This window comes from Odontesthes bonariensis, chromosome 7, assembly GCF_027942865.1.
Source record: "Odontesthes bonariensis isolate fOdoBon6 chromosome 7, fOdoBon6.hap1, whole genome shotgun sequence".
NCBI lineage: Eukaryota > Metazoa > Chordata > Actinopteri > Atheriniformes > Atherinopsidae > Odontesthes > Odontesthes bonariensis.
This window is the reverse complement of record NC_134512.1, coordinates 34,622,847-34,636,954: the sequence shown is the minus strand read 5'-3', so window position 1 is coordinate 34,636,954 and position 14,108 is coordinate 34,622,847. Positions and strand designations below refer to the sequence as shown.

Here is a 14,108-nt window from a genome sequence, read left to right as displayed (position 1 = left end):
AATGAACATATTGCAATAACCATATATCAAATATCTGGTAACAAAGTAATGACATATACTAATGGTTTGGGCACCAGTGGTCTTGGAGCAGTGGACAGAGCATCAAGCATCAAGCAAAATGCTAAACAGGTCAGGATTCAAACCTGTAACAACGTAGTTTGATGGCATACGGCAAAAAAAGTCCAAATATCTGACGTCTGCACATGTTGCACAAGCTATTTTGTTCAAAAGAAAAAATTGAATAACCCATAAATGTGTTTTTAAAGTGATATAAGAATGTAAACATAATAAAAACAGCAATAAACACGAGTTCAAACAAAACAGTAAAGCATCATACAAATGTGTAAAATGAAATCAAATAAAAACAGTGCTCCCGTGAGGAAAAAAAAAAAGCCTAGATCCGCCACTCCACCAGCTCTAAAAGCCAACGAGAAGAAATAGGCTTTAAATAAAGTTTTCTAAAAAGGCTCCATCACCTGGACCTTTTAGCCTGTTTCTAGGGAAAAGCAACTGATTCTTAGGCCTCGGTGTTCTGGATGGAGAATGACGCTTCAAAAGGTGTAGTCATGTCTTTGAGACTCTTAAATTAAATATGTAGCTTTAAGGTCAATACTTATACATGGCTCACCACAGTCGTAAGGAAGGTTTAGATCTTCAACAGGGGGTCCGCAGAGGTACTGCAGGGGGGTCGCGAAATCTTTGGTTGATTAGACGATTTTTAACTTTTTTTTTTTTTTTTTTTCAAACAGTTTTTTCTCACAAATTGTGTGCACACGTGTGCCATCCACAGATGGTTTGAGGATTCATTGTCCCATCTACATGTATGTTTAAAGATAAAATCTGTGGATTATTTGAATAGCTCAGTGTTGTATGCAAGATGTTTGTTTATAAATGGCAGTGGCACGGCCACCCTGTACCTTGCACATGTTTAAAATAAAAACATGAATATATTAACCTGTGTATTATTTGAATAGCTTAGTATTGAATGTACAATAACAGAATAACTATGTTCATACATGGCACTAGGCCCTGTTAATTGTATGCCATATAAATAGTAGGGGGGTCCCTGCTCCAACTCTCCATCACTTTGGGGGTCCCTGGCCAGAAAAACGTTGAAGACCCCTGGTTTAGATTATGGTGCTGTAACTTTACAGTTATCAAAAAAGCTTAAAACAGTTAGTTATCTTGTGTCAGTGCCGTGTTAATGCTCTGTGAGGGTGCTTTAAAAAAAAGTCTTTCTCAGTTTATTCTCTGTAATATCCAATTTTATTCAATCTGTCCAGACATTAGGTCTCGAGTACCAACCTGGCAGGGTTTGCTCTTCCCAGATGTAGGGATTTAAAGATGCTATCCAGTACTTAGCTGATAAAAACTCATTCGATTGAGGAAAACCTTCATTTTGACACCAAGCAATAAATAATGCATGCTAATCTAACATAAAAATGTTTGCTGGGTCATTTTGAGTCAATCGCACTCACATCTTGTCACTCTTCTTCCACTCAGCTGCTTTAGAAAAGTCTTTTCCTTTGAGTAACTATAGACATAATCATTTTAAAGTTCAGTATCTTTGGTAGAACCCTGTTGTGTTGGGCGCCATAGACAGTAGTAAAGCCTTGTGTTAACATTAGGGCTGGGCGAGTTAACTCGTTATTATCACGTTAACTCGCTAATTATTTAACGCTGATAAATATTTTATCGCGCATTAACGCATTTTATTATTTATTTTATTATTGTAAAAGTCTGTTGCTCACAGGCTTTTATTTTGTAAAAGTCTGTTGCTGTCTGCTGTGGAACCGGAAAAGAAAGTAATCGGCGGATCCACCAAACATGGAGAAGGGTACGGAACTTTTACTCGGCCATTTTCATTTTAAAGTTCTTCCAGACGGCGGAGTCGACAGAACCAAAGTCATCTGTAAACACTGCCAAGTTGAATTGTCTTCTCAGCGTAGTAGTTCCAGTCTAAAATATCACTTAAAGGCAAAACACACAACTGATAGCAGCAAGTCATTCAAGGAAACAGACAGTGGAGCGAGGCTTCTACATAAAAACTACAGAAAGATGCTGATGTTAAAAGTGTGGTTGCACAACAAATGTTATGGCACTTTCATTCATATGGCAGCACATTTAAAATAAAACTAAATGCTAAAAACTACTTTTTAATTCATTTTTGGATTTTGCGTACAAATGCGATTAATCGTGATTAATCAGGGAAATCATGTGATTAATTAGATTAGAAATTTTAATCGTTGCCCAGCCCTAGTTAACATTAGTGGAAAACAGAGAATACATGCTTTTAAATCACCGAAAGATTTACAAAAAGAACTTAAAGAATCGTCTCTTTCTGACTGAAGTTGTGCACTGAAAGTCTCTCGAGCCTCACTTCTTCTGTCAAGTCTCTTAATTGGCCTTCTCACTTGTACAGGCACCTGCAGGTGAGGCATGCACACACACACACACACAACAGCAACAGACACGTTCTCCTTCACGTAAACACAGAAAGCTACTGCGGGGTGTGAACACACCTCCATCTTTAACGAGGAGACGCTCACACCCTGTCTGATAAAAGTCACCTGCTGCTGCACTTGCAGATGTCACCAGAGAGGAGTTGATGCTCTCTGTTACTTCCACTCGCTGACTTCACTTATTGTTTGTGACAAAACCCAATTAGACCTCCGCTGACTCCAACTGGGGTCTCAGCTCACATTACAGTGCATCCTTAAGAAATAAAAAGAAAAGGATACATATGATGTTTTTAGCTGTAAAGATTAATACAGAGAACTACTCGAAAAAAAAACTGACAACAAAGCTTAAAGGGGAAGTTCAGTTTTTCTTTTTAAACCTGGACCTCATTTCTGGCATAAAATACGTTCATCTACTCACCGATAACAGTTTGGTGAAAGCCGGCGTCCTTCGGAAGATATTTAGATCACTGGAGATCCGCGTATATCCATATTGCTAAGAGTGCAATAGTACGCGTTCAGTCATTCATTGGTCTTAAAGTATTGGTGAAATAAAGACAGATAATGCCTTATTTAGAGGCTGTATGGTCTCTGCCCTGTTCTCTCCCGTTATATGGATATACGCCGATCTCCAGTGATCTAAATATCTTCCGAAGGACGCCGACTTTCACCAAACTGATATCGGTGAGTAGATGAACGTATTTTATGCCAGAAAAAAGGTCCAGGTTTAAAAATAAAAAAAATAAAAAATTCCCCTTTAAAGAGAAGCTACTATGAATATAAAAGAAACAACAAATAAGATGCTAACTGTATTTAAAGTCCCGCTTACTGAAACTGTCAAATATGAGATTTATTTGTGAGTTGAACCTGACTGTGGGAGGGAGCATGCATGGCTGTTTGTCTCTGTGTTGGACGGTGACAGACTGGCGACCCGTCCACAGTGTACCCTGTCTCTCACCCACCGACATGTTTACCCAACTTCTTTTCAGTAGCTGCCCTTAGAGCCTTCCATCTGTGGATTTCTTGATTTATTCATGATCCGTTCTCTCTGAGGCAGCAACCACTGTTAAAAGAGGTGTGTTGTCTTCTCTCAGAGTAAATGTCATGTTTGAAGTTCTCAACAGAATTGAAGACGGATGAGGATCAGAGGTTGAGTCAGCACTTAGTCGTCTTTGAAGTCTTTCCTGCAGACTTCTTCCTGTAACCTGAAAAGCTCCTCCACCGTTAATCCTTAATGACGGCGGCCCACAGCAGTAGCACTCATCCTCCCTGCTGGGACGCCCTGTGTCCATCGGGTTGATGATTCATGCATCCATCTTCCTCAGCTTGTATCACAGGACCCTGCACTTAGATTTCAGTTCTGGAGTATGGTGGCAATGACGGATCCTCTGGTCTTGTGGACGGATCTTAATAGTTAAGCTGAACATGGAGGAAAAATTCATTGGGCAATCATTTTCAAAATTTAAAGGGCGTGGCCGTGGCGACGCCTCAAAGTTGGATGACTCGCCATCACTCGCCACAAAACATTAAGTCGCTTATAACTCCCACATACATTATCCAATCTGTCCCAAACTTCATACGGTGAATGCTGGACCCAGCCTGAACGCGTACATATAATCATAGTGACATCCACCTATAGCGCCACCTGCTAGTGGTTGGAAACGTCTTTTTTTTCCACACCTCGCATTTCATCGAACTCCTCCTACATATTTAATGGTAACAGCTCCAAACGTGGCCAGGTTACTCGGAAGACATGGGGGGGAATAATCATGGAGAAACTTTTCCAAACTCTGAATGGTGTGGGCGTGGCCAGGCGGTGAAAGTCGTGTGATGGCGTTTGAGATTGGAAAGCCTTATCATCATCGCAAAGTCATGAAACTTGGCACACACGTCCACCCTGTCGACCTCATACGTAAGTAAAGGGTATCGTGTGTGGGTGGAGCAAAATGGCTCAGTGGCGCTCCCTAGAAATTTTCAAAAACCCCTCCGCATTGGGGTTATTATGTGCTCGTACGTACGCAGAGGGTATCATGCGTGTGGGCAGAGCTGCGCGACTACGACGTCCAGCACATGCCCCAATGTGCACACATCTCGTTTTGTTTGTTCCTTTTGGCCCATTTTACTTGACGCAGTCAAGCTGCCAAACAACTATTCACACCTTAATATAAGGTGATAATCGCTTGCATCATCATACTGAATCTCAGCTGAGAATGATTATATTTAATAAGATCTCATGCTGTAAGATCAGTGGGATCACACCTCTCAGCCTCCCAGGGAAGGTCTTTCCTAGAGTGCTGGAAGGAACAGTTTAAGGATTAAGGAGGTTTTCATCCTGGTTGTTGAAAACAGGACTCTCAAGAGAACAGAGGGCGCATGCTTTGCCAGTCTTTGTGTGTTTCGTGGTCATCCAGAAGGCTTTAAACTACGTCACAGCAAAGGGGCGGAGGGTTTCCAGCCCGATAGGATTAGGATTGCATCCCTGCTTTTTTGCAGATGATGCGGTCGTGTTGGCTAAGTGGAGACCACCAGCATGCAATAGGGCAGTTTGAAGGCAGAGTGAAGCAGCTATAATGAAAATGAGGGCAGAGAGAGAGAAAGGGACGCCTAAGGGCCCAGAGCTGGGACCCTGCGTTTGGGAGCTTCAGCCTCTGCATACGGGACGCCTGCTCAACCAGCTGAGATAACCGGCACCCTTAAATCTGTACTTTTGTAACGTATTTCAATTTGATGTTCGGTTCACGTTTTGTGGGTTTGGGTGCAGAACAGAGACTTGGCAGCCAGTAATCCAGGAAAAGAATATTTAATGTGATACATTATCACACTGTCCGCCTAATTGTGAGCTGTAAAGTTCTCCTAACCTAATACTTGAAGGTGGTTAACCTTCTTTTAAATACCAAACCTTAACCAAGTAGTTTGTAATTGGTAAAACTGCAATAAAATGTCAAGTGAAAGCAGACAGAAACAAACAGAATGCAAAAAACACATTTCACAGTTAAATTACCCGGAAGCAACAGCGACTGAGTGCAACAACTGCGGGTAAGTGGCTCCGACCTTCGGCCCCTCCAACCTCCAACTCCAAGCTTTTCATGAATTACATGTGAAGCAACAGCCAATACGGGACCGTTTTCTGAAAGACTGCAACACTCTGTGCTAGTTTCATGTGCTGTAACATAAAAAAAACAGCAAAGATCACGTCTGTGGACAGAAATCTGCAGATTAAAGTGACCTGACTAGTTCACATTTTGCTATGAGATGGGTTTTTCTCCCCTGCTTTTACTATTGTTCACAGTTAGTTAGGATTAGAGTTAAAAATACAAGTTAAGGGACTGCAGAGTGAGAAAACACATTTTGGCATTGCATTGCACTAATTCTGCCCTGTGTTGTTTTATTGGTACTGGGACACTTGGACATATGGACAAACGGACCTGTTGCACACATGTGACTGATGTATGATACATAAGACCACAAACTGAATGTAGTTCTGCATGAGAGCGGAGGTAACATGTAAATAAAATGAACTATGAGACCGACGTTGTTATGATCTGGCTGATCACTTTTCACACTGTTATATAAAACCAGTGTGGTTTAAAAAAAAAAAATCTGAACCTTTTTTATTATGACAATGTGTCAGAGCTACATATTCATGTCCCTGCATCTAACTGTGTTGCCATCAAATCCTGCGTCACAGTGTGTCTGATAGAAACTTTAATAGCTGCCAGCATGACACACCGATCAGCCAAGCACATCAGCGTAGTGAGATCCAATATGTCACCACCATACAGTGTGTGTGTGTGTGTGTGTGTGTGTGTGTGTGTGTGTGTGTGTGTGTGTGTGTGTGTGAGGAAGGCTTAACAACATGCGGTGCTTGTTAGCTCTGGGTGTAACAGTGGAAGTGATGGCAGTAATGTGGGAATGACAAAAGAGCTCACACTGAGTTATACGAAGATGTGAAATGTGGCAACATGTTACATCAAAGATATGTGAGTGTGTGCCTATAGATTCTGTAAAGACTGTTTTTAAAGGGGTGTTTTACATTTTTACAATGACTAACTTTTATCAAGTCTTTTCCATCCAGTTCAAACGTATCGAAGCGGTTCGATTACTTTGCGTTTTTCTTTTAAAAGGCTTTTCTGTTTGAATATTGAGACTTGTTTTGCCGTCTTCGTGTTGGATTAGAAAGACGTTATGCATCTTACCTTAAAGCGCTGACTCAGCATGCTCAGGTTTGATGGTCTTCTTTGTCCGACTGTAGACTCAAACATAAGTACATTTGTGTATACAGAGCTATTCTTGGTCTCCTGACCTAAATCTCTAAAAAAAAAACAAGAAGCAGGCAGTTATTGTCTTCACTCCACAGACTTTTTCCTTTAAACCGTCCCTTCAGCACTACCTGAATCATTCTCTCTGCTTACCAAACTAAAAAGGATAAATGCAACTCTCCCTGAACAATGACACAGTCATTCCCCAACATGTTTCAGTCAGAACCTGTTAGTGAAACAAGCAGCAATTTGGGCAAAAAAAGGAAATCTGCTCCAAATATAAAACTGTCACAGTGAAGCGTGAATCATCACAGACATCATCAATCCTGGTGTTTTCACGTACATGAACGAGTAAGAAGTGGAACGGTCACGTAATGTGTAAGATGCACACGCTGCCTTGACTATTGCGACATAAATCTGTGAAACTCTTGCATTGCATTTCATAGAAAACATCTTCATGCTCTATTAATAAATCTAAAAAAAAACATATAATTATATTCTTGCTTAATCTAATCCTGATACATTCCCTCAAGTTAAAAAAAAAATTACCTTTTAATTGTACAGGTCAAATCAAAGCCCTTAACAAACATTTTAAAGATTATTTTCAAGATTTTGCAGCACCTTACTTTGGTAACAAACAGTAAATACAGACTCAAAATAATCATTTCACTTCCTCATCACATGAAATCAGAGGTTTTTCGATTTTAGACTCAACAAAAGTGTCACCTCTCTTAAAGTATGTTTGACATCTTATCTTACTAAAGGCGTGAAAGATATGAGAAGAACATTAAGTAACATTAGTCTTTGACCATTTTAAAGGATTTCCAGGCCCTTTACAAACCATGCATGTATGAACCAACAGCATTATGAGTCTATTCAGTATGACTCTTTAAATGTGGTCTGTAGAAAAAAAAAAAAACCTTGAAGACTGCTTATCTTGTTTTTAGACATATATAGCTCACATATAAAGCTCTTAATGACCGAGCTCCATCATATCTTAAAGATCTCATTATAAGATATTTTCCTAACAGAGCACTTCGTTCCCAAACTGCAGGTTTACTTGAGGTTCCCAGAGTTTCTAAAAGTAGAATGGGAGGCAGAGCCTTCAGTTATCAGGCCCCTCTCTGTGGAACCAGCTGCCAGTTTGGGAGGCAGAGCCTTCAGTTATCAGGCCCCTCTCTGTGGAACCAGCTGCCAGTTTGGGAGGCAGAGCCTTCAGTTATCAGGCCCCTCTCTTGTGGAATAAGCTGCCAGTAAATGTCCGGGAAGCAGACACCCTTTCCACTTTTAACACCAGGCTTAAAACTTTCCTTTCTGATAAAGCTTATAGTTAGGGATGGCTCAGGTGATCCTGAAACATCCCATAGTTAAGCTGCTATAGGCCCAGCCTGCTGGGGGGCCTCATCTGTCACACCTTTCCTCACTTTACTCTCTTTTTTCCCTGTTCAATTACTCAAATGACATTATGTATATGTGACATTATTGTGGTCATTAACTCGTGTTTCCCTGTTCCAACAGGTATCCTTTGAATGGTGTTACAGTGATGATTACAATTAATTGAATTCCAATTGGCTTGAATTGGACTTTATTATCTAAGTGCCTTGGCGCTATATAAACAAAAATTAATTGAAATGAATTGAATTGAATTAAAAGTTTCAGGATTTCACATCATTGGGTCCTGCAGGGTCGTAATGTTGTTTTCAGTGTCTGCTTGACAGCAGACACTGAAAAGGTTCATCAACTTTACGCCACAATACTGGATCGTTGTCTGACTATTTTTTCTAACTAGGGTCTCTATCTGATTTTGGGAGTTTCAGGGAAATTTAAGAATCAAAGTTAAACTGTATCCATCTTTATCTGTGATATCTGTGTTATAAAGAGGAAAGACTCAAAGCTGACACTAGAGGGTGTCGGAGGTTCAGCGGTGGCATTTAACTTCAGCATCTTAACATTTCTAACAGAAAAACATGCTCCAAGACTACTCCATATGACCCCATTTTGTGCTCTAATTTTGTCAGCAAATATTCACGGATCAACAGGTTTCTTAATGTTTTAATGCTGAAGACAGAGGGAATAAAACTGCATTAAAATCACGTGACTTCAGGGAGACGGCCTATTAGTCCTCTGAGCTCTGCAGCCGGATCAAAATAAACTGGATTCATCAGATTACATTTTATTGCAGTAGTGCTGAATGTTTTTTTTCCTCCCGCTGTCTGGATCCAAGTGTTAAAGCAAGTTTTCTTACATTTAAAATAAATAAAAGTCTAAATATAACTAATCGAGACATGTGGAGTTACTAAATCTTTATTTAAATCAAAAAGCAGATAAAAACATTAAGGCAGACGAGCAGTGAGCTGCAACATGTAACGTCATAATCCAACTATACAAGGCTTGATCCATCAATAATAAAACAATAGAAAATCATAAAGCCAGAGAAAACAATAAGATACAACGTGACAGCGAGCTTGTGAATGTGTGTGTGTGTGTGTGTGAGAGAGAGAGACTGAATGTCGGAGTTTATTTCTGAGTGTGCATGCAGGTGAGATGTGATTTCAGACATTTACTTGGTAAAACTTGTGTCACTGTTGGGTCTTTTTCATATTCACTTCACATCAGCTGACACATATCAGAACGGTGCCGTGCATTTCTCTAATGAGTCTCTCTGATGCAGGTTCAGAGGTCTGTGACATTTCTTCAGAAATGGTGGCTTTAATATTTACAGCTGCAGACAAAAAATGCACCAGAGCGCCGAAACAGTTCAAAGAGTTCATACAAGTTTCCTTCAGAAACAAAAACAATCCAAATTTCTGACATGGTCTGAGTGATTCCGGCTGCTTAAAAGATGCTTTTTTTGTAAAAGCAAATGTTTATCTAATGAGCAGCAAGCTCACTCCACCAAATCAGTCAAATGAATGAATGATCGATCAGGAAGGGCTTAAATCTCATCTGACTTTAGCAAATAAACAATAAAAATCACATATTGTTGAGTAAGAAGCTATTCCGGTCCTGAGCTGTACTGTTTTATGTGGACACGCAGGACTCTTATAGGCTTTTAGGGCAGCAAAAAGCATCCTCCAACAAACTGAACTTTGTTATAAAAGGGTTTCTTTCAAGTAAAACACAGTAACCCACCACACACTGGAAAAAATTGCTTGAAATAAGCAAAAAAATCTGCCAACGGAACTAGTGAAAATCGGCTTGTCAAGATTTCTTGAAATAAAATATGATATTTTGGACTTTTTAGATAAAAGTGATCTTGAAATTAGCTTAAAAACCTCTTAAAATGTCAAAAAAAGCTTGTTTCATATGAAATCCGACTCAAAACAATTTGTTTTCAAGACTTTTTCACTTAACAAGATATTCCAGATGTATTGTCTTCAAACAAGTCCCTATATCTGGCTGAAATAGTACTTGTTAGGCAGTTGTGTCTTATATTAAGTGTAATGAGATATTTTGACTAGAAATGAGACAAATATACTTGGTAAGACTTTGATTTTTTCCAGTGCAGCCAACACTGCTTCTTTTCTCTCCTTTAAAATGGCTCCACAATCTATCTACAAACATCCACCTTTCACCCAAACCGCCAGGTTCAATTTAGCCTCAAATATTTGAAAATGCATTAAAAGAACAAACTAAATCTGGAGAGATGACAGCATCTTAAGTATTATGTTTGCATGTTAATGTAGATGTGAAGCTACCATCAGCTTAGCTTAGCTTAGCTTAGCTTAGCTTAGCACAAAAACTGGAAACCGGAAGACAACCCCGCTGGGCTCAGGTTAAATGTAAACTACTTGATGTATGAATGTGTTCATTAGAGGGATTTAGAGGATGATTTAAGCTGTTTTCACATGAGTTGTACATCACAGCTGTTTCTGTACCACTTTGGCAGTTTATAGACTAAACAGAGGACGGAAAGCTGGCTTCAAAGAATCAGCCAAGTGACAACAACATCCTTTGTTAGATCGTTGTGTTAACAGCAATCAGACTCAGCTGTTAGGCCAGTTGAGCTTCATGAGTACTGATGATAAAGCAGCACCAGTTCTGATCCCTCGTTCCATTTCTGTACTTCCAAACAGGAAGACTGAGATAAATGTGCACAAGTCCCGCATTTAGCAGCCAGTGTGAAAAGGGTTTTAAATAGAGCAAAGGATAGCAGTTTTCCTCCATTTCAAATGGTGGATGGTGGTATCAGTGCACCATTTAGAGGCAAAGCAAACTAGACGTGACATGTTTGAAGTGAATAAACTCGGATGTTTAGCTTCGCCAGTAGGTGGTGGTATAGGCTACAATACAAGTGGCTGTAATTCAGTAGAAGAAATAGATTTCCTAACAGGATAAAAACATCTCTGGGAAGATGCTGTTCAGTCAAATTAGTTTGTCATGTTCTAAATTAGACCAGAAACAGCTGGACGGCCACGTCATATTCATTATTGCCGGGTCAGCAATTTACAAAAGGTAAACATTCATTATTCACAACTTATAAATGCTAATAAAAACCGGCTATAGAGATGTACGCCCCTTCGTTGACTGTGCCTTCGACCCCGGTTTGGCTGGAAAGTTCAAATTTGATGAAGAGCAAAGATGGAAAGAGGAGAGGAGAAAGGACAGGAATTTAACAGAAAGAGGTCAAATGGCATTATTATGGAAAGATGTTGAGCTTTTTATATTTGGACTGGAATAATTACTCTGATCTCCACTCACATTCCTAGTGGATCCACTTTATGTGAATTCAAAGTTACATATACCCCCAAACTCACGAACAGTTCTGCCGTGTTTGGGTCTAAAATCTGCCAATTAACCAGCTGGTTAATCTGCAGAATCTGAGCTTAATTTTTGTCCCAAATATCAAACCAAAAAAACATTTTACTGAATCATTTTATCAGTTGCCATGTTGAGAAAGATTGGCGTTCTTACTCTTAGATACTTTTAGCAGAAAAAGGTTGGACCGTGATTTTACAGGTTAGTGCTGCAGCGTGTGGATAAAAAAATTATCTTTCAGGTTAGTTTTTAGTTCTTTGGACACAAAAAAAAAACCTCAGCACAGTTGGGATCCTTGCAAAATGGTATCTGAACAAAACAACGACACAAATTCAACACGATGTCAGTTTTATGCTCGGCTGAGCTCACTGGCTTACTAGCTTGCATTGATTCCAGGGACATCTGATCGAACGTGTGAAAATAAATCAAACCAAATGTGCTAAAATGCATCAAATATTCCTTAAGTAAACGCACTAAAGCATCTACTACCTGCGCTACACCTACGTCAACTTGCTTAACCAACATTTACACGTGACTAAAACCACAAGAAGTTCAGCTCGGCCACTTTAATGTCTGCCAACGAAGACGGAAACCTGAAACCCACTTTTCTTTCTTCCTTCGTACACAGTATCTTACTAGATTTGTTGAAAAAACAACAGATAAAGCCATTTTAAATCTCTTTTCATTGTCACTCACTTATCACTTGGGCTAACATTTCGTAACTTCTCTGGATTCAAGTGAAATAAAGTTTCTCCAGAAACTTTCATCAACTTTTGAGGCCCATCCACGAATCAAAAGATCAGTTTAGGAGTGCTTGCATTTATACGTGCAGAAGTGTTTTAATAAAGCTCCAACAAAGGTAGCATGTGAGCGTCTTCACCTGGAAGCTTGCTGCTTATACGTGTTGTAATAGTGCGGTTACTATGGATGCATGTACTTCGTCTGCATGTTGTCATCCTGCTTTGTCTGTGAGCTCAGACTCAGATGTAAAAGATGTCAGTAGTAACTCCATCTAAGAGCTTCCAACACCAAATACAGTAATCAGATTTTCATCTTTTTGTGTGTAAATGCAAACATGAACATCTTGACCGGTGGTGAAGTTTCTAAAGGAAGCTTTCTGGAAAAAAATAAATAAATACAATAAAACATTAAAGCTGTAAGCAGCCTTGAGCGGGACCGAGATGTGCGCACGTTGGGGCATGCGCTGGACGTCGCGCAGCTCTGCCCACACGCACGATACCCTCTGCGTACGTACGAGCACATAATAACCCCAATGCGGAGGGGTTTTTGATAATTTCTAGGGGGCGCCACTGAGCCATTTTGCTCCGCCCACACACGATACCCTTTACATGCGTACGAGGTCGTCAGGGTAGACGTGTGTGCCAAGTTTCATGACTTTGAGATGATGATAAGGCTTTCAAATCACAAAAGCCATGGCACGATTTTCACCGCCTGGCCACGGCCACGCCCTTTGAGATTTGAAAAAGTTGCCCAATGATTCTTTCCCCACATGTCTTAAGAGTAACCTGGCCAAGTTTGAAGTCTGTAGCATTAAATCTGTAGGACGAGTTCGATCATATGCAAGGCGTGGAATCGGTCAAAAATGGCACGAAAACGCACTTTCCAGCCAAAATGGCCGCCTTCCTGTGAATGTGGGACCATGGCGGCATGAGACTTTTTTGTGCGTCTGGGCATGATGAATGAGTGTACCGAATTTTGTCGTCCCACGTGAAACTAACCCCAATGCGGGGACCATTTTTAAGCATCGTAGGGGGCGCTACAGAGTCAATGAGCGACTCCCAAGAAAAAAAAGTCCAGATGTTGTTGATGTGGTGGTGCTTGCAAAATTTCATGAGTTTTCGAGTACCTTTTGCAAAGAATAAGAATAACTCCTACAGATACAATAGGGTCCTTCCTGTTTCACTGCTCGGTCCCTAAAAAGAAACAAACACTTAAAAAAGACAGTGACTATGTGTGTGTGTGTGTGTGTGTGTGTGTGTGTGTGTGTGTGTGTGTGTGTGTGTGTGTGTGTGTGTGTGGCGTAAAATGCTGCCATCAGCAGGCAGCACGGTGTCACTTCTGGTGAGCCCACCCTCCAGAAACCCCCAACACCTGCACACCACCGCACCTCACTGGTTAAACAGGCCTGCAAGCCGAGCGGGAAAGAACAGCGGAGAGTTCTTTTCTGGCCTGGCACCGTTTTCTCTTCCTCTGCTCAGACGCTTGTTGATGTTCTGACTGCAGCACATCCTCAAATCATCTCCACCGACTATTCGTGCTTGTTTGCAAACACGGTTTCTTTGAATGTTTAAAGCAAGAAGCACAGAGACGTGAGTGAAAATGTGTTTGTTTTTGCATCTGCATGCCCATCCCTCCATTCATCCCTCCTGTGTCGGAGTCACTGTGTTTGTTCACGAGTCGGTCTTCTTGGCCCATGCCAGGTCATCTGATCGCGGTTTCTGCCCCGTCAAGTGTTGGATCAAGCGCTCCATCCGCCTCCAAAAACCCAGCTGGTCCAGGGGGTAGTTACACCAACCTGGGATGTAAGGAAACAGGAGGGGGAAAGAAAGGAAGGTGAAAAAGGAGAAGATTAGAGAGGAAGAAGTAAAAACATGTAAGATTAAAAAAAAGA

The 14,108-nt window shown here is 40.6% G+C and overlaps 1 protein-coding gene across 1 annotated transcript in view; it reads right to left on the bottom strand.

The window, feature by feature from the left end:
- Window positions 1-9,016: 9,016 nt before the first annotated feature.
- Window positions 9,017-14,108, bottom strand: part of LOC142384427 (plasmanylethanolamine desaturase 1) — a 58,935-nt gene continuing 53,843 nt past the window's right edge. The window contains exon 6 of the mRNA XM_075470672.1: window positions 9,017-14,012. Coding sequence (XP_075326787.1) covers window positions 13,888-14,012 — 125 coding nt within the window. The 3' untranslated portion in view covers window positions 9,017-13,887. The remainder of the gene's footprint in view (window positions 14,013-14,108) is intronic.